Genomic DNA, 21227 nt, shown 5'->3' on the forward strand with positions numbered 1-21227 from the left:
TGTGTGTGTGTGTGTGTGTGTGTGTGATTATTTCTGCTTATTTTGTGCTGGTTGGACATATTCAGGTGGTGACAGAAGAGGAAATGAAAACCAAACTGACAGTCTAATAAGTACAAGGGTCAAAGGATGTGAGTTTACAAAAGTGAGAAGTCAGTAAAGGGTTTTAAATAATACTATAGAAAGAAGATTTATTCATTTATTAGGACCCCCATTAGCTGATGCAGGACATCAGCTCCTCTTCCTGGAGTCCTCCCATTCCAAACAGACATACACTATCCATTTACAAGCACAAAAACTGTGATTAGTCCTTATATTTCCTTCTTAAGTACATTCAACAGTCAAACAAAACAGCGTTAACAACAATAATACTGCAAGATAAAATAAAAAAAACAGAAAAAACTAGAAGAGCACTCAGAGAGCGCAGACCTCCACCTAGGCAGATCAGCCCCCCCCCCCATCACCACCAAAATGTAATCATCTGTTCCTTGTGACAGTATCAACATTTACTGAAATATTCAAATAAACCTGTGCAGAACTGTTTGAGTTATACTGCACACACACACACACACACACACACACACACACACACACGCACACACACACACACACACACACAGACAGACACACACACACACAGACAGACAGACACACACAGACAGACACACAGATAGACAGACAGACAGACAGACACACACACACACACACACAGACAGACACACACACACACACACACAGACACACAGACACACACACAGACACACAGACAGACACACAGACAGACACACAGATAGACAGACAGACAGACAGACACACACACACACACACACAGACAGACACACACACACACACACACAGACACACAGACACACACACAGACGCACACACAGACACACACACAGACACACACACAGACACACAGACAGACACACAGACAAACGCTGGCAAAACCATAACCTCCTTGGTGGAGGTAACAAAACAAAACAAAAAAGATTAAGGGACAAGAAAAAGGAAAAAGTGAAAAACAAACAAACAGAAAAAACCCCAGCCAAACGAATAATCCCAGATCCACTGACAGTTCCTGCTGTGGCTCACCTTGACGTAGTCGTAGCGGCAGGTAGAGGACGGCTCCAGTTCAAAGGAGCTGAAGCTCAGGTTGACGGCTCTGTTGACGGGCATCTCCATGGTCCACGTGCAGTGCATCCTGGGCTCATAGCGACCGTCCAGGTTCGGATCTGGAGACCCGAACATGCCCATGGGCGTGGACAGGTGGCCTCCGCATCCTTGAGCTGGACCTGGAAACCATCCACAAACAAACAGGAAACATAAATCTACCAAAGTTTCATACAGTGATGAGTGACTGGAACAGTTACTCCAGTCAGAGTTTTTATTGTACAGATGTCAGGTTATATAGAGTTTGTATATTCATTTAATTATCAGATTGATAATATATGGTCTAGCACATATTGTACAAATTGATGTTCTAATTTTGTGTCTTAATAGTGTTTTGCTTCCATGAAACTGGCTTTATTTTAGTATCTGTCACTTTTCCATCTTTTTGGACCCAATAATCAAAAGTAAATGTAGACAGATTTCCCCCCAGGATGGACCTAATGATGACCTCAGATAAAAGCAAAACAATTATCCATGTACTCTGATCCATCCCATAATTAGAGAACTTATAATCAAATACTGGGTCCAAAAATAGGACCCAAATATAGACATTAAATCTCCCTAGGTGTCAGTGCATCAGATGTGTAAACATGTGTGTAAATGCTCTTCTATAGACTCTAAATACAGACACTGTGTTCACTGTGTGGATCCTAGTGGTTTTTCTAATCCACACATGTGGGTTTGGCATCAGTCTGAGTCTCATTCCAGGTTTGGTGTGGAACCCATCGTGTCCACTGGTGTTACATACAGAACCTGAATATTTAAACACATAAATCACCAGTGATTTTTCAACAGCGGTCATTTTTGTCAAACACTCTGCCTTGAATAATTAGTTTAATTCCCAAAATGCATCTGTGATAGAATAAAGAGATATTCAATAAATAGTAGTGTGTAATTTTCATGCCCTTTTGACTGTGTTACATGTGGATTATGTATTAAATATAATGTAAAATAATATAAAAATGTGTTTTATCTGAAAAATAGTTTCTCTTTTATCTCAGTGAGTATTTCTTTATCAAATGGACCCAAAGTGTTTCCAAACCTGCTTCAGAACATTCATCTACATCTGGGTTGAATTTTTAGTCCTGTGTCCTGTTTTTAGAATCAGTTTCACAGAAGAACCCATATAGTGCCTGTTTTTCTTTTATTGCTGCTGCCTGCTGAGCCGACTGTATCGAAATTTAATTCTTAATGTAAAGTCTGTACTCACAGATAAAGTCCGTCTATGTCTATAATTAGAGTTGGGTAAATTTTCAATAACATTATGCCTTGATTTTTTGTCTTCACTTTTCTGCTATTCCTGCCTGTACTGATGCTATTACTGTTATTACTGACTGTAAGGCAGTGTTTTTCAACCTTGGGATCACGACCCCACGTGGGGTCGCCTGGAATTTCTAGTAATTGATTATAATAATAAGAAAAAAATCTTAATAAAAAAATCTGTGTTGAGTTGACAGAGCCAATCATAATCCATATCAGACAAACTGTGGTTGTGAAACTGCAGCACTGTGGTTCTGTTTCTGTGTCAAATGTTCATTGTGGTCAGTTTCAGATGCTGCAGCTCTTTCATAATTCATAGTTTCAGTTCTTGTTTGTTCAGTATTAATTGTCCTCCTTGTAAATCACAGCTGGACTGACTGGACAGATCCTGACCAAGGAAAATCCAATTCTCCCTTTGTGCAGAAATCTACACCTGGATTTACTGCCTCTGTCCATTAGGGCTGTAAGAAAAGATCTGTTCTGCAATATATTGCGATATTTCATTTCACAATACTGTATCGATATTAAAAAGGACTGTATCAATATTTCTAGGTATTGATTCAAATTCAGATATTGTGGAGGTTCATTTTTGTTTTTTATGTTTATATTTTATTTATTATTATTTAACACTGTTTTATTAAATAATTTTAGTTCCTTTGTTGGATTGAACTCAAATCCTGTTCTGATGTTAGTTCTGAACTAATAGAATCTGAACATTTGAACAGGATCTGAAACTGGAATGTCTGTAAAACAGAATTTCAGTTTGAACACAGGAAAAGTTTGTGATAGAACATTAGATCCTGTTGTGATAAAATAAAAATGTGTTTAGTATTTGTGCAGATTTCTGCTGTAATTCAATTCTTCCAGGAAATAATCATTTAAAAAAAGAAACAAACAAAAAAATTGCCTTTTTATCAGTATCATGATATATCATGATATATCGTATCGTGATCCTAGTATTGTGATTTGTATCGTATCCTTGCCAATACACACCCCTACTGTCCATAAAAATATACGTTATATCGACTAAATGTCCTGTAAAATTAACCTTTATTTGAAACATAGTATAGCAAACTACTACAGGATCAAAAACTAATTAATTTTAGCAAATAAATGTCCCTGTTTTGACTGTCTGTGTCGACAGAAATGTGTGATGTTAAAATGGGTCAGGAGACAAAACAGGTTGGAACCACTGGTCTGACGGCTTCGATCGGTTGCTGTGGGAAAAGAAAGTCAGCTGCTGTACCGAGGGTCTCGCTGTACGTGGCCCTCCAGCCGATTCCATTCACTGAGGCGTCCGTCCTGAAGACGATGAACAGCTGGTTGGTGCCAGAGCGCAGATCCGGTGGAAGAGCCGCACCACAGAACTTCCCCAACAGTGGAGCCGAGGTGTCTGCTCCGTCATAGACCGCCACGAAATCATAGCGACAAGAGGACGACGCCTCCAGGTGGAAGGTGTTGAACCTGGAATCAAGAAATAATTATGAGTCTGAAAGAAAGCACAGATAAGACTATAGATACAGTATGTGGACAAAAGTCTGTGGACACGTTGAATCCAGGTGGTTCTGTTCTAACAGGGGTCTGGGATCCAAAATAATAAGGACTAATGTCAGAATAGAGTTTGATATTACAGGATACATATCAGTGCATCGGTTAGTTTGGGTTCAATTATTATCTTTGTTATTAAGACGACCAGACTTCATGTAAATCTTTGTTCTTTTATTTTTTATTTATAGATTCTCTTTTCTTCAGGAAAATGTATTTCCCTGTATATTGTTATGGTAATTTACTTAATTATGTACACTACTCTTTAAATGTTCTTGTTGTTTTATTTCTTTTCCCCATACAAAACCTTCTGGAAAAATAAAAGTATATTTAAAAAAAAAAATATATATATATATATATATATATATATATCTTTTCTTTCAAAATGCCTCAGAGATGGTTTTGACTGAATTTCTCTCAACATTGTTTTTTTTTTTTTTTGTTTATTTGTTTGCTTTTTATGTTTTATCTTTAACTCTACAGAAATATTGGTATTTTTCTCTCAGATCCTCCTGAACAGGACATCTGACAGCTGCAGACATGATGTGTCCACATATTTATGTCCATATAGTTTAGAAACATCAATATTTCACTCTAGTTTAATGGTAGATTTTTCTGCCTCAGTCAGATGTGATGACAGTAGATGGAAACTATTATTTACAGTCAGAACAGAACAAATATTAGAGACATTTAGAGGAAGACCATTTAAAATCAGAGTCATGGATAAAAAATAAATCAGTGAAACAAACCAAACTACCCAATGCACTGATATGTATCCCATAATATAAAACTCTATTCTGACATTAGTCCTTATTGTTTTGGATCCCAGACCCCTGTTAGAAAACAAACACCTGGATTCAACGGGTCCACAGACTGGGGTCCATATAGTGGATGTTCAAAGCAAATTAAAGAGTACATTCTATATTTTATGAAATCTTCCTTAACTCGTTATTTTCTTTTGACAATTGCTTTGTTTATTTGAAACAAGTTCATATTTATTAGTAACAGTAGTTGTTTTATACAGACATGTGTTCCTGGCAGCTCAGGAACAGAAAAAAAGTCTCCAGACACATGTGATATAGCCTTTACATTTGAATAAAATAAGCATCAGGGTGAAGTCAAAGGAAGGTTCACATCTGCTCCAAAAAGTCTAATTACAATAATCTACACCAAACTGATATTTTTGTAGGTAATTACTTATATTTTCAGGAAAATGCATTTTGAAATGAGAAAAAGTGTGAGTAGTTTTGTGAGTGTGAATGTTTGTACAGTGACCCAGTTTAGTGTCGTCATTCTGGGTTCATTTTATAAACTCTATAAATAAACTACATTTATTCCAAATACACTGATATTTGACTATTATAATATTTATGTCATATTCTAAACAGATAGTGTTTAAAATTAATAAATGCATATATCTATGCAAAATACATTTGAATATACTGTTAATATTATTTGTATGTTGTAAATATTGTAAATAAATGTATATGATATGGATAATTGAAATAAAACTGTTTAATTTGATATTTCCTTTTGTTTTCCATCTGTGACGCTGACATTTGTCTAAACTCTTTCTATTTAGGTTTGATCACATATTTTTTTCCTCTAATTACTGGGTTGTAAAATAGAGGGTTTAAGGTTTACACTGAATACATTTGAGGAGGAAAATGTCAGAGGAACTTCACTTTGGAGAACTTTGGAATTCTGGAAAAAAATAGATGTTAATTTTTTGTCCATCTGTGACGCAGTAGTTGTAGATATTTTTCATGTAAAAACATTTAAACTAAATGTCTTCTTTCCTTTGAGTCTGTTTCAGATGCATTTAGACCTTTACAATTCTGTGGAATATTTGTGTTAAACTGGTTCAAAAGTTATGAATCAAACAGCAGTGGGCGGTCCATCTGGGACACCCTTGACCCCGCCCATTTATCACATTATAATATTAAAGCTTTCACATGTCAACAAGGAGAATGTGTTTTAACAGTGTGTGAGGTGAGGTGAGGTGAGGTGAGACGGGGCCAGCTCAGCTGAGTTTTTCAGTGCACTCTTACTTAAGGTCGACCACTGTGTTGGCCCGGACCATGATGTGGTAGGTACAGTTAATGTTGTGGTGGTAGTTGGTCATGGACAGAGCTGGACTCTGGACGGTACCGGCACTGCTGTTGAAGAAACCACCACAGGCTGAGGACACACACACACACACACACACACACACACACACAGGTTTACTGTACGAATAATTCATTTTGAACTGGAATCCATACTATATAAATCATGCATAAACAAGCAATAAAAACCTGAGCTTAAATACACAGCAAAACAGGTACTTACAGGGTTAAAAACAGGTACTTATAGGATAAAAACAGGTATATATAGGTTAAAACAGGTACTTATAGGTTAAAAAAATGGTACTTATAGGTTAAAAAAAGGTATAGATAGGTTAAAACAGGTAGTTACAGGTTAAAAAAATGGTACTTATAGGTTAAAAACAGGTACTTATAGGATAAAAACAGGTATACAGGGTGGGGAAGCAAAATTTACAATATTTTGAGGCAGGGATTGAAAGACAGTGTATGACCAATTAGTTTATTGAAAGTCATGAGAATTTATTTGCCACAAGAAAATGTCCATAATAGAAAATGTTTTTATTCTATGTGTAATCCTTCTTTCTCAATAACTGCCTTCACACGCTTCCTGAAACTTGCGCAAGTGTTCCTCAAATATTGGGGTGACAACTTCTCCCATTCTTCTTTAATAGTATCTTCCAGACTTTCTGGTAATAGTTTTGCTCATAGTCATTCTCTTCTTTCCATTATAAACAGTCTTTATAGACACTCCAACTATTTCTGAAATCTCCTTTGGTGTGACGAGTGCATTCAGCAAATCACACACTCTTTGACGTTTGCTTTCCTGATTACTCATATGGGCAAAAGTTTGTGAAAAGGTATGGATAATAGTGTTAGGTATGATTATGACATCAGTATATGTTTGGGTTCAAAACAACTGACGTAGTGCCTGCTGAGAAAAAAACATCTAAATGTTCATTGTAAATTTTGCTTCCCCACCCTGTATATAGGTTAAAACAGGTACTTATAGGTTAAAAACAGGTACTCATAGGTTAAAAACAAGTACTTATTGGTTAAAAACCTATAGTTATAGGTTACAAACAAGTATATATAGGTGAAAATTGGTATATACAAGTTAAAAACAGGTTCTTATAGGTTAAAAACTGGTACTTACAGGTTAAAAACAGGTACTTGTAGGTTAAAAACAGGTATATATAGGTGAAAAACTGGTATATACAAGTTAAAAATGGGTATTTATAGGTTAAAAACTGGTAGTTATGGGTTAAAAACAGGTATTTACAGGTAAAAAAAAGTGGTACTTATAGGCTAAAAACACATACTTAGGGGTTAAAAACAGGTATATACAAGTTAAAATTGGGTATTTATAGGTTAAAAACTGGTACTTATAGTTTAAAAACCGGTACTTATGGGTTAAAAACAGGTACATATAGGTGACAAACTTGTATGTATAAGAAAAAATGGATACTTATAGGTTAAAAATAGATACTTAGAAGTTAATTCTCACGTTGGTGACCCTGACCAAGGTACTGATGTAGATGAGGAGTTGGTCCCCAGTACCCTCAATGGGAACTCACTGCTCCTAATGTGTGCTCATGCTAATGCTAATGCTAGGTACTGTGTATTAGGATGGCTAAAATGCAGAGACGGACTTTCCCTTGGACTGAAGGACTACATGTGGGTTTGGACACACTGGTTAATCCTGGTTGGTACAACTAGAACATTAAATGCTAAAAATGTGAAACAAAAAGTAGCAAACTAGGAAAAGAAAAGCCGAACTCCAGCTCCACTGTTGTGTTCAGTTCCATGTTCCACTGGAAAACAAACACACGTGCTTACGTATGGCGCTGTATTCAGCCATGAAGCCACTGTCGCTGATGATCGAGTCTGAATAGAAGTGCAGTAACATGGGCCCGAAGGTGGAGAAGGGTCCTGGAACAGTGTTCCCACACAGCGTGGCCACAGCAGAACCAGCACTGAGCCCATTAGAGATCTGCAGGCCGTCGTAGCGGCAGGTGGAGTGAGCTGGAGGGAAGACACAAGAGTCCAAAGCACTGAAAACACACACACACTGAGGCTGGAAAGGGCTGCTGTTCTGTTTTAAATGTCTGCTTCTGTTTTAAATGTGTGCTGTTCTGTTTTAAATGTGTGCTTCTGTTTTAAATGTGTGCTTCTGTTTTAAATGTGTGCTTCTGTTTTAAATGTGTGCTTCTGTTTTAAATGTGTGCTGTTCTGTTTTAAATGTGTGCTTCTGTTTTAAATGTGTGCTGTTCTGTTTTAAATGTGTGCTTCTGTTTTAAATGTGTGCTGTTCTGTTTTAAATGTGTGCTTCTGTTTTAAATGTGTGCTTCTGTTTTAAATGTGTGCTTCTGTTTTAAATGTGTGCTTCTGTTTTAAATGTGTGCTTCTGTTTTAAATGTGTGCTGTTCTGTTTTAAATGTGTGCTTCTGTTTTAAATGTGTGCTGTTCTGTTTTAAATGTGTGCTTCTGTTTTAAATGTGTGCTTCTGTTTAAATGTGTGCTTCTGTTTTAAATGTGTGCTTCTGTTTTAAATGTGTGCTTCTGTTTTAAATGTGTGCTTTGTTTTAAATGTGTAGCTTTCTGTTTTAAATGTGTGCTTTCTGTTTTAAATGTGTGCTGTTCTGTTGTTAAAGTGGTGCTTCTGTTTTAAATGTGTGCTGTTCTGTTTTAAATGGTGCTTCTGTTTTAAATTGTGCTGTTCTGTTTTAATGTGTGCTTCTGTTTTAAATGTGTGCTTCTGTTTAAATGTGTGCTTCTGTTTTAAATGTGTGCTGTTCTGTTTTAAATGTGTGCTTCTGTTTTAAATGTGTGCTGTTCTGTTTTAAATGTGTGCTTCTGTTTTAAATGTGTGCTGTTCTGTTTTAAATGTGTGCTTCTGTTTTAAATGTGTGCTTCTGTTTTAAATGTGTGCTTCTGTTTTAAATGTGTGCTGTTCTGTTTTAAATGTGTGCTTCTGTTTTAAATGTGTGCTGTTCTGTTTTAAATGTGTGCTGTTCTGTTTTAAATGTGTGCTTCTGTTTTAAATGTGTGCTGTTCTGTTTTAATGTGTGCTTCTGTTTTAAATGTGTGCTGTTCTGTTTTAAATGTGTGCTTCTGTTTTAAATGTGTGCTGTTCTGTTTTAAATGTGTGCTTCTGTTTTAAATGTGTGCTGTTCTGTTTTAAATGTGTGCTGTTCTGTTTTAAATGTGTGCTGTTCTGTTTTAAATGTGTGCTTCTGTTTTAAATGTGTGCTGTTCTGTTTTAAATGTGTGCTGTTCTGTTTTAAATGTGTGCTTCTGTTTTAAATGTGTGCTTCTGTTTTAAATGTGTGCTGTTCTGTTTTAAATGTGTGCTTCTGTTTTAAATGTGTGCTGTTCTGTTTTAAATGTGTGCTTCTGTTTTAAATGTGTGCTGTTCTGTTTTAAATGTGTGCTGTTCTGTTTTAAATGTGTGCTGTTCTGTTTTAAATGTGTGCTTCTGTTTTAAATGTGTGCTTCTGTTTTAAATGTGTGCTGTTCTGTTTTAAATGTGTGCTTCTGTTTTAAATGTGTGCTGTTCTGTTTTAAATGTGTGCTTCTGTTTTAAATGTGTGCTGTTCTGTTTTAAATGTGTGCTTCTGTTTTAAATGTGTGCTTCTGTTTTAAATGTGTGCTTCTGTTTTAAATGTGTGCTGTTCTGTTTTAAATGTGTGCTGTTCTGTTTTAAATGTGTGCTTCTGTTTTAAATGTGTGCTTCTGTTTTAAATGTGTGCTTCTGTTTTAAATGTGTGCTTCTGTTTTAAATGTGTGCTGTTCTGTTTTAAATGTGTGCTTCTGTTTTAAATGTGTGCTTCTGTTTTAAATGTCTGCTTCTGTTTTAAATGTGTGCTTCTGTTTTAAATGTCTGCTTCTGTTTTAAATGTGTGATTCTGTTTTAAATGTGTGCTGTTCTGTTTTAAATGTGTGCGTCTGTTTTAAATGTGTGCTTCTGTTTTAAATGTCTGCTTCTGTTTTAAATGTGTGCTTCTGTTTTAAATGTGTGCTGTTCTGTTTTAAATGTCTGCTTCTGTTTTAAATGTGTGCTGTTCTGTTTTAAATGTGTGCTGTTCTGTTTTAAATGTGTGCTTCTGTTTTAAATGTGTGATTCTGTTTTAAATGTGTGCTGTCTGTTTTAAATGTGTGCTTCTGTTTTAAATGTGTGCTTCTGTTTTAAATGTGTGCTGTTCTGTTTTAAATGTGTGCGTCTGTTTTAAATGTGTGCTGTTCTGTTTTAAATGTCTGCTTCTGTTTTAAATGTCTGCTTCTGTTTTAAATGTGTGCTGTTCTGTTTTAAATGTGTGCTTCTGTTTTAAATGTCTGCTTCTGTTTTAAATGTGTGCTTCTGTTTTAAATGTGTCCTGTTCTGTTTTAAATGTCTGCTTCTGTTTTAAATGTGTGCTGTTCTGTTTCAAATGTGTGCTTCTGTTTTAAATGTGTGCTGTTCTGTTTTAAATGTGTGCTGTTCTGTTTTAAATGTCTGCTTCTGTTTTAAATGTGTGCTTCTGTTTTAAATGTGTGCTGTTCTGTTTTAAATGTGTGCTTCTGTTTTAAATGTGTGCTTCTGTTTTAAATGTGTGCTTCTGTTTTAAATGTGTGCTTCTGTTTTAAATGTCTGCTTCTGTTTTAAATGTGTCCTGTTCTGTTTTAAATGTCTGCTTCTGTTTTAAATGTGTGCTGTTCTGTTTTAAATGTGTGCTTCTGTTTTAAATGTGTGCTGTTCTGTTTTAAATGTGTGCTGTTCTGTTTTAAATGTGTGCTGTTCTGTTTTAAATGTGTGCTTCTGTTTTAAATGTGTGCTTCTGTTTTAAATGTGTGCTTCTGTTTTAAATGTGTGCTGTTCTGTTTTTAATGTGTGCTTCTGTTTTAAATGTGTGCTGTTCTGTTTTAAATGTGTGCTTCTGTTTTAAATGTGTGCTTCTGTTTTAAATGTGTGCTTCTGTTTTAAACGTGTGCTTCTGTTTTAAATGTGTGCTTCTGTTTTAAATGTGTGCTTCTGTTTTAAATGTGTGCTGTTCTGTTTTAAATGTCTGCTTCTGTTTTAAATGTGTGCTGTTCTGTTTTAAATGTGTGCTGTTCTGTTTTAAATGTGTGTTGTTCTGTTTTAAATGTCTGCTTCTGTTTTAAATGTGTGCTGTTCTGTTTTAAATGTGTGCTTCTGTTTTTAATGTGTGCTTCTGTTTTAAATGTGTGCTTCTGTTTTTAATGTGTGCTTCTGTTTTAAATGTCTGCTTCTGTTTTAAATGTCTGCTTCTGTTTTAAATGTGTGCTGTTCTGTTTTAAATGTCTGCTTCTGTTTTAAATGTCTGCTTCTGTTTTAAATGTGTGCTGTTCTGTTTTAAATGTCTGCTTCTGTTTTAAATGTGTGCTTCTGTTTTAAATGTGTGCTGTTCTGTTTTAAATGTGTGCTGTTCTGTTTTAAATGTGTGCTGTTCTGTTTTAAATGTGTGCTTCTGTTTTAAATGTGTGCTTCTGTTTTAAATGTGTGCTGTTCTGTTTTAAATGTGTGCTTCTGTTTTAAATGTGTGCTGTTCTGTTTTAAATGTGTGCTTCTGTTTTAAATGTGTGCTGTTCTGTTTTAAATGTGTGCTTCTGTTTTAAATGTGTGCTGTTCTGTTTTAAATGTGTGCTGTTCTGTTTTAAATGTGTGCTTCTGTTTTAAATGTGTGCTTCTGTTTTAAATGTGTGCTTCTGTTTTAAATGTGTGCTTCTGTTTTAAATGTGTGCTGTTCTGTTTTAAATGTGTGCTTCTGTTTTAAATGTCTGCTTCTGTTTTAAATGTGTGCTTCTGTTTTAAATGTCTGCTTCTGTTTTAAATGTGTGATTCTGTTTTAAATGTGTGCTGTTCTGTTTTAAATGTGTGCGTCTGTTTTAAATGTGTGCTTCTGTTTTAAATGTCTGCTTCTGTTTTAAATGTGTGCTTCTGTTTTAAATGTGTGCTGTTCTGTTTTAAATGTGTGCTTCTGTTTTAAATGTGTGCTGTTCTGTTTTAAATGTCTGCTTCTGTTTTAAATGTGTGCTGTTCTGTTTTAAATGTGTGCTGTTCTGTTTTAAATGTGTGCTGTTCTGTTTTAAATGTCTGCTTCTGTTTTAAATGTGTGCTGTTCTGTTTTAAATGTGTGCTTCTGTTTTTAATGTGTGCTTCTGTTTTAAATGTGTGCTTCTGTTTTTAATGTGTGCTTCTGTTTTAAATGTCTGCTTCTGTTTTAAATGTCTGCTTCTGTTTTAAATGTGTGCTGTTCTGTTTTAAATGTCTGCTTCTGTTTTAAATGTCTGCTTCTGTTTTAAATGTGTGCTGTTCTGTTTTAAATGTCTGCTTCTGTTTTAAATGTGTGCTTCTGTTTTAAATGTGTGCTGTTCTGTTTTAAATGTCTGCTTCTGTTTTAAATGTGTGCTGTTCTGTTTTAAATGTCTGCTTCTGTTTTAAATGTGTGCTTCTGTTTTAAATGTGTGCTGTTCTGTTTTAAATGTCTGCTTCTGTTTTAAATGTGTGCTTCTGTTTTAAATGTGTGCTTCTGTTTTAAATGTGTGCTGTTCTGTTTTAAATGTGTGCTTCTGTTTTAAATGTGTGCTGTTCTGTTTTAAATGTCTGCTTCTGTTTTAAATGTGTGCTTCTGTTTTAAATGTGTGCTGTTCTGTTTTTAATGTGTGCTTCTGTTTTAAATGTGTGCTTCTGTTTTAAATGTGTGCTTCTGTTTTAAATGTCTGCTTCTGTTTTAAATGTGTGCTTCTGTTTTAAATGTGTGCTGTTCTGTTTTAAATGTGTGCTGTTCTGTTTTAAATGTCTGCTTCTGTTTTAAATGTGTGCTGTTCTGTTTTAAATGTGTGCTTCTGTTTTAAATGTGTGCTTCTGTTTTTAATGTGTGCTTCTGTTTTAAATGTCTGCTTCTGTTTTAAATGTCTGCTTCTGTTTTAAATGTGTGCTGTTCTGTTTTAAATGTCTGCTTCTGTTTTAAATGTCTGCTTCTGTTTTAAATGTGTGCTGTTCTGTTTTAAATGTCTGCTTCTGTTTTAAATGTGTGCTTCTGTTTTAAATGTGTGCTGTTCTGTTTTAAATGTCTGCTTCTGTTTTAAATGTGTGCTGTTCTGTTTTAAATGTCTGCTTCTGTTTTAAATGTGTGCTTCTGTTTTAAATGTGTGCTGTTCTGTTTTAAATGTCTGCTTCTGTTTTAAATGTGTGCTTCTGTTTTAAATGTGTGCTTCTGTTTTAAATGTGTGCTGTTCTGTTTTAAATGTGTGCTTCTGTTTTAAATGTGTGCTGTTCTGTTTTAAATGTCTGCTTCTGTTTTAAATGTGTGCTTCTGTTTTAAATGTGTGCTGTTCTGTTTTTAATGTGTGCTTCTGTTTTAAATGTGTGCTTCTGTTTTAAATGTGTGCTTCTGTTTTAAATGTGTGCTTCTGTTTTAAACGTGTGCTTCTGTTTTAAACGTGTGCTTCTGTTTTAAATGTGTGCTGTTCTGTTTTAAATGTGTGCTTCTGTTTTAAATGTGTGCTTCTGTTTTAAACGTGTGCTTCTGTTTTAAACGTGTGCTTCTGTTTTAAACGTGTGCTTCTGTTTTAAATGTGTGCTTCTGTTTTAAATGTCTGCTTCTGTTTTAAATGTGTGCTTCTGTTTTAAATGTGTGCTGTTCTGTTTTTAATGTGTGCTTCTGTTTTAAATGTGTGCTTCTGTTTTAAATGTGTGCTTCTGTTTTAAATGTGTGCTTCTGTTTTAAACGTGTGCTGTTCTGTTTTAAATGTGTGCTTCTGTTTTAAATGTGTGCTTCTGTTTTAAACGTGTGCTTCTGTTTTAAACGTGTGCTTCTGTTTTAAACGTGTGCTTCTGTTTTAAATGTGTGCTTCTGTTTTAAATGTCTGCTTCTGTTTTAAATGTCTGCTTCTGTTTTAAATGTGTTCTGTCTATTTTAAATGTGTTCTGTCTATTTTAAATGTGTTCTGTCTATTCTAAATGTCTGCGTTACTGTTTTAAATGTGTTCTCTCTATTTTAAAAGTGTTTTTCTGTTTTAAATGTGTGTTTTTCTGTTTTAAATGTGTGCTTCTATTTTAAGTGTGTTCTATTTTAAATGTGTTTTTCCATTTTAAATGCATGTTTTTCTATTTTAAATGTGTGTTCTTTCTATTTTAAATGTGTTCTTTCTATTTTAAATGTGTGTTCTTTCTATTTCAAATCTGTATAAATATATGTTTTTCTTAAAGGTCTGCTTGGTTTTCAGGGGACTGTGTGTCTGTTCATATTCCTCATACTCACCTTCTACTTGGAAGCTCCTGAAGGTGAGGAGCACCACCACCTGTTCTCCAGCGTTTATGCTGTAGTAGCAGTTGGAGTTCGGAGGATAATCATCTGGGTAATTTGGAGAAACAACACGACCGCTGGAAGCTGTAAAGTTTGCGCCGCACCCTGATGAACAGAAAACATTCACCGTTTTTACATCATGTCACGGCTGAACATCTACAACGAGTGCCTGAAATGTTTATTCTCATCCTAAAATGTGGTTCACTGTCGTAAAAACAGCATCTGACGAACACATGAAAAAACAGAAGGACAGAAAACTGTCACAAATAAATAAATCCTTCATTTATGGAAAACTGATTGACAGTGTACGGACCCCAGTCTGTGGACCCATTGAGTCCAGGTGTTTGTGTTCTAACAGGACTCTGGGATCCAAAACAGTAAGGACTAATGTCAGAATCGTTTTATATTATGGGATAGATACCAGTGCATTGGTTAGTTTGGGTTCAATTATTATCTTCATTTATATATGAATTTATATATTCTAATATTATTATTATTATTATGTATTATTAATATTTTATCTTCATCTGTCATTTTGGACATTAAAATAACTGCCGTCTATGTCCTGGCTCCTGTCACAGATTCAATCCCAGTTTCATCCAGACTTAAAACTCTTGGATTTGTGTTTCTTACTGGTCTGGAAGGAAGCTGCGAATCCCATCCCAGTGGCACCAGTGGCCTGAAAGCGGGTAGTTATGATGTTATATGGAGCAACAACTGGGCCTGGGGCGACCGATCCACAGGCGGTGGACAGAACCGAGTCGGTGTTTGGAGTCCTACCAGACCAAACCTGTGGGAAATACAAGTGGATGGACTGTCAGCGGTAAACGACCCAGGGTCCAGTCAATGAAGAATTACACCGACCACATTAACAGACAAGGGGGTTGAACCGGTTCTAGCTCAGGTTCCACATTCACACCAGTATGATCGAAAGGCAAATCATAAGAACATAAGGACCTACAAAAAATTAAAACTCCAAATCTTCTCCTTGGTTTAATGTGAAAAAGTAAAATAATATTATAAAAATATTTACATTTACAAACTATCCTTTAACAATAAAATATGAAACAGAGACATAATACTGTTGAAATCACACTTATTTTTCTTTTCTGTAATTGTACTTTTTTCACGCTAAAACAAAGAAAAAAAAATGTTTATTATTTGTGTGTGTGTGTAGATAGATAGATAGATAGATAGATAGATAGATAGATAGATAGATAGATAGATAGATAGATAGATAGATAGATAGATAGATAGATTATGTATGTTATTATTTTAGTGTTTCTGATCCATCTCAGCTCATATTGGGCTGAATGTGGAACCTGATGTAACATGAGTGTGACGGACACCCTTGTTTTACAGTATATACTGATAATACTGATGAAAATAAAACTCTGACTCACACTATGTTTTTATCTTACTTTGTGCTTTTAAAGCAGTGATATTAGTCTTTTTTAACTGTTCTTCCTTCTCCCTCATGTCCCTGTGGTCTCCATAAACTGTAAATGCTCTGAGTTCTTCATTCATTCAACTCCACAGGTCCATCTTCAACACTATTTCTGACTAATGACACCACAAAGGTGGTTTGGAGCGCTGGCCCTTTAAATGCACATGAGGTGCTTCAGGCCCCGCCCCCTCCAGGTTGTCAGCTGTGCTGCTCTGTCCTGAACTGAACATTTGAGGTAATGGGCTCCAAGTTTGGACATATTTTCAGTCTGGACTCCAACCACTGATGACGACAAACAATTATGGAGAAAAACTGGAGAAATGTTGGACTGAAGTCTGGACCTGATATGAACAAATGAGGAGACGGAACCAGTTAGAGACGCAACTAATGAAGAAGGAATTCAAACAGGTTGGAGAAATCCACTGGATTTTTGTCCAATTGAATCTAAATATAGTTGTGCAGCAGCTGGAGGGTTCAAATTCAAATTGTCTGAACTATTAGGGTCCAAACGCACAAAGAAATGAAGCCCAGACTAAGAACAGAGGGTTTAGACAAACATGAGCCTTTAAAGTTCTGTGTGTTTCCTGTTTTCTCCAGAACTGCTCCATGTTCTGTCTTTGATCTGAGGCTCATACCTTGACATAGCTGCTCTGGCAGGTCCCAGAACTGTCTGGAATATTGAAGTCACTGTTGAAGGTCATCTCCAGGTGACTCCCCTCATGGGCGATGATCCGCCACAGACACTCCACATTGGCTGGAAAGTTCTGGGGATAGTTGGGAGATTTGATTGTCCCTGTGTCAGCATGGATTATTCCTCCACAGCCTGAAAAAAAAAAAAATTCACAGCTCAATAGATGTCTGAAGTACAGTACTTTCTGGACTATAAGCCGCTACTTTTTTCTCACGGTTTGAACCCTGCGGCTTATCCAATGATGCGGCTCAAGTATAGATTTAAACAGGCTAACGTCCTCCAGGGGGCGCTGTAGCAGGAAGAGCAAAAGAAAGACAGACAGGTGGAAGAGGTGATGAAGAGGAGAAGTTTAAAGCTGAACTCTGAACAATCATTTTGCACAAACACTCATCATAGGAAACATATGAAGAAATGCACATGGTGCAGCTTTGAAGTTCAAACCAATCGATGCGTCTGAAAAGAAGGAAACGGAGCTGCAGCACGAAGACACAACGGAAGACAGACGTAGAAGGAGTGTGACGGAGCCTTTGAGGATGTTCAGCTGAAGAACACTGAAGAAGACGACTGCAGTGGTTTAATGAGCAGAAGAAGAGGAAGACACAGATCAGTGACTGTTGTGGGTTTGTGAACCAGCCTGTTCCTGACGTTTGACTGACGTGTTCCAGACACTGTTTGGAAAAAAGCAGTGAAGGGACGGAAATAAATATTTAAATCATCTGTCTGTTTACCATCTGTCTGTGGAAATATGTCATGTTACAACGTGGACACCTGCGACTTATAGTCAGGTGTGGCCTATATATGTACAAAGATTTTTGTCTTTCAAATGTGGTGGGTGTGGCTTATTTTCAGGTGTGGCTTATTTTCAGGTGTGGCTTATAGTCAGGTGTTCATGTATGAGGACATCTGTACAGGTAAAGACTGGAGCAGCTCTCATTTGTGTTTCTTTTAGTTTGAACTGGACCCTGTTGGGGTTAGGAGCATGGAAACCACACACAGAAACCTGGAATTAAAAGCAGTAATAGACTTAATGTCAAAACTTATAAAGTCACAGAGTCCAGGATATCAAATCTAACAGTGGTAGGTGTGGGTCAGGTTGAACCTCTTCATCCTGCAGATTTATCCTCCAAACTAACCCAAATGTTTGAGACAGTCTTGAATATCACAGAACAATTCCTGTTTAACCGTGTGTAAAACACCAAAAGTGTGATCTGCTTTTGACATGACTACAGTGCTGTAGTCATGTTAGAATAGTTTTCATATAGTTTGTTTTTAACTTTTCTACATTATTTTTTGAATTTCATCAAGTTGATCCAATTTTTTTGTATTGTGTCTGTGTGGCTCTTTATGTCTGAGTACATGTTTATGTAAATGTATTATTCAAAATAATACAAAAAGAAAAAAAAGAAGTTGATCCATAAACAAAAATACCAAATACTCAATAACTGTCATATTTTTAACCTTTTAAATGTCATGTTGGCAATTTTTTTAATGCAAAAAACACACCAAATAGTTTTTTCGCAAATATATTACATAAAATAGTTCTTTAAAATGTTTTCCTCCTTTCATATGTCGGTGATTAACACCAACAATGGTTAATATGTATTATTATTTTTGGTTCTAGGTCAAATGTTAAATGCTAAATGTGTCAGTGTGTATTTTGTACTCACTTGGCAGAAGGGTGTTAGTGTAGCAATTTAACACTGTTCACAATTTATTTTCATTTATTTATTTATTTATTTATTTATTTATTTATTTATTTTATTTATTTCGAACATGCAAAGAAACAAAATGAAGCAAATTAAAACAAAAACAAAATAACATTTAAATGAACAGAATCTATCTTCAAGTACGTGTCTGAATTTTGCATATGGTCAAAAAGGAGTAGGAAGAAGTATAAACGTATTTAATCCAACCCCTCAGTGTTTTTACATCTTCATCACTAACCTGATACAGCAATCAAACAATACATCTTTTCTAATTTCAGCATTTAACCACAACAAATACACAATGCAGTAATTGAACCATACACAACAGTATGTTGATGGCAGTCCAGTCATACAAACAGACTCAACAGTTCAAATATTTTCTTCAATAATTCCAGCAGATTTATCAGTACAACATACATAAACAAACAGGCCTCATTGTCATTATTAAATACTGGACCTCACAAGAATCAATTCTTTATATCTTTTTTTAAACTGAATTATGTTTGATATTTGTTTGATCTCCACACAGTTTATTCCACAGATGGTCATACAGACACTTTTTAATGTAGTGCCTACTTCTACCTATCTGTAAATTTAACTTTCCCCTTAAATCATAGCCTCCCTCTCTTTCACAAAACAGTTCTTGAATATTGCCAGGCAGTTAGTTATTCTTTGCTTTATATATTATTTGAATAGTTTTGAACTCCACAAGGTCAATGAGTTTTAAGGTTTAGTGCACAATGTGCTGACTTTAGTGGATGGGTCAGAATTGTAAAAAAAAAAAAAAATGAACCACTTTTGAATTCTGACCTAAAACAAATTATGAAAAATAATATGACCTTTAATAACATGAAGTGTAAAGTGTGTTTAATATGCTCACTCAGATTCTGGAACTCACCTGATGAATCAGCTGACCAGGACGCCACAAAGCCTCCTCTAGACACGCTATGGTCAGCCAGGAAGACGACGGCGAGCTTATTGGATCCTGATTGGATGGTTCCTGGGGAGGTGGTCCCACAGTACTGACCAATCACAGGGGACCCCGGGGATCCCCCATTAAAGATGGTCACAGAGTCCCACCCACAGCTGGAGTGGGCCTCCAGGTTGAAATAACTGAAGGATATCTGTCAGAATGTGACAACAAGAACGGTATTAAAACCAGATAATGAAGGAAAAAGACAATAATTTGTGGAAAAAATTATGTGACCACTCCTTGTTTTCTTCAGTTTCTTGTTCCTTTTAATTCCTGGTCCAACTAAAGGTCCATTTGTTTGCACAAATATAATGATACCAACAAAAATGTCTCATAGTAGTTGAATTTCACAGCTGATATCTCTGCATTTAACATGTTTTCTGGATAAAAACCAAAATCCCTTCAGTTCTTCCATCAGTATGTGTGTCACTGTACTGACACAAACAGTGCTTTTATTCATTCCATGTTTTCTGTTCTGTCTGTTTTAGTCACATGACACACACAGGAGTTAGGACTGGATTACAGAACCAGTGTTTTGGAGGACTTTGGATGGTCTAGTAATTTTTTCTGCAACTGTATATTCCTCATGTAACTGATGCATGGACAGAAAAGTTTAAAAAAAAAGGCATAAAAATGTACAAATTAGGAAATGAGGATACAGAGTGGTCTGTGCATAGGAGCAAAATATTTTTTCTCTATATTTAAGTTTTTTTTAAGTGATTTATCACCATTTATTAACATATTATTCTCTGTATTTTGCTTTTTTTTACGTGTAAATCATGTATTTTTCTATATTTAATTCACTGATCATGTAGCTGTTCATAAAAGCACAGATTAAAGCTGAGGGATATCATATAAAAAACAGAGAAAAATGAAGAAGTGACTTTATCAACAAAATATGTCATTAACTGAACAAATAACAAGTGTCTAAATGTTTCCACGATAACTATGGAGCCTCTGAACGTCCAAATGGGTCATATCTGATGACGACAAACTGTATTTGACTCCAATTACTGACATGTATTAATAGGATTAGTGGATCAGCAGGTATTAAACAGTTTTAGATCAGTAGATGGTTTAGGTTGACGGATGTTTGGGACTTTAAGGGTTAAAACAGTAATCTTGACTTTCCAGTAGTTCCAGCTGTCTCTCTCTAAATGCTAGACAGTGTTTCTGTGTTTGCTCTCGGTCTGTGTCCTACACTTTATGTCTGGGGCTGTGAAATACAACTACTGATATGTGTGAGGAAGTGTTAAAACACCTATGTGCAAAATGACATTTGTTCTTTGATTCGTGAAAATGGTCGTCAATTTAAAAAAAAAATCAATTTGAGTCAATTAATTGTTTCATGGATCAGTTATTATTTGTTTAATTTCAGTAGTCGCTTTTCCATTGACCTTCAAATTGTGCAAATATAACTTGTACATAAAAATTTGCCTAATGGAAAAATGACAGTTTCACCAAAACTCTCATTTTTCGATGAAAAGTTTTTGTGCCGGCAAGAGGCAGTTTTTCTGGCATCGCACAAATGGTATATCACACAAAACTGCAACGGAAAGACCTTTAGTCCAACTAGAGTCACGTGAATAAAGAAAAACGGATGTTGACGGACATTACAACAAGAGAAGAAGAAGAAGAGTTTAAAAAGAAGCATGTGTGTGTATGTGTGGACACACCGGGAAACCCAATCATTTTAGAATTTAGTAGGAGAAAGAGGAGGAATATATGATAACAATGAAGACATCTGTAAATGAACACCACATTTATGTTCATGTTTATGGAATGACTTCTCGTGTCATCTCACGATAATAAATAAATTATCACGTTTGCTTCTGTTTTTTCTACATTTAGTAAATGTTGGTAAAGTTTTGCGCAGATGTCCGATGAAAAAGCAACTGCAGTTTTTTGTTTTTCTTTACTTGCTTAAGCTGATAAATAAAGGGGATATATTTATATAGTTTATCTGAATTTGTATCAGTAAAATCATATTAATTCTCATCCCTTCAGATATACAAACACAGAACTTTGTCACATGATTTTCC

The 21227-nt window shown here is 35.4% G+C and overlaps 1 protein-coding gene across 1 annotated transcript in view; it reads right to left on the reverse strand.

Annotated features, from left to right (window-relative positions):
* Positions 1 to 21227, reverse strand: part of cubn (cubilin (intrinsic factor-cobalamin receptor)) — a 279349-nt gene that overhangs the window by 140886 nt on the left and 117236 nt on the right. The window contains exons 53-60 of the mRNA XM_030123898.1: positions 19111 to 19336; positions 16451 to 16638; positions 15002 to 15158; positions 14324 to 14473; positions 7899 to 8084; positions 6027 to 6156; positions 3677 to 3894; positions 1093 to 1292 (exon numbers count right to left, since the gene is read on the reverse strand). Of these exons, the coding sequence (XP_029979758.1) occupies positions 1093 to 1292; positions 3677 to 3894; positions 6027 to 6156; positions 7899 to 8084; positions 14324 to 14473; positions 15002 to 15158; positions 16451 to 16638; positions 19111 to 19336 (1455 nt within the window). The remainder of the gene's footprint in view (positions 1 to 1092; positions 1293 to 3676; positions 3895 to 6026; positions 6157 to 7898; positions 8085 to 14323; positions 14474 to 15001; positions 15159 to 16450; positions 16639 to 19110; positions 19337 to 21227) is intronic.

Source organism: Sphaeramia orbicularis, chromosome 20 (genome assembly GCF_902148855.1).
Source record: "Sphaeramia orbicularis chromosome 20, fSphaOr1.1, whole genome shotgun sequence".
In the NCBI taxonomy this organism is placed as follows: Eukaryota; Metazoa; Chordata; class Actinopteri; order Kurtiformes; family Apogonidae; genus Sphaeramia; species Sphaeramia orbicularis.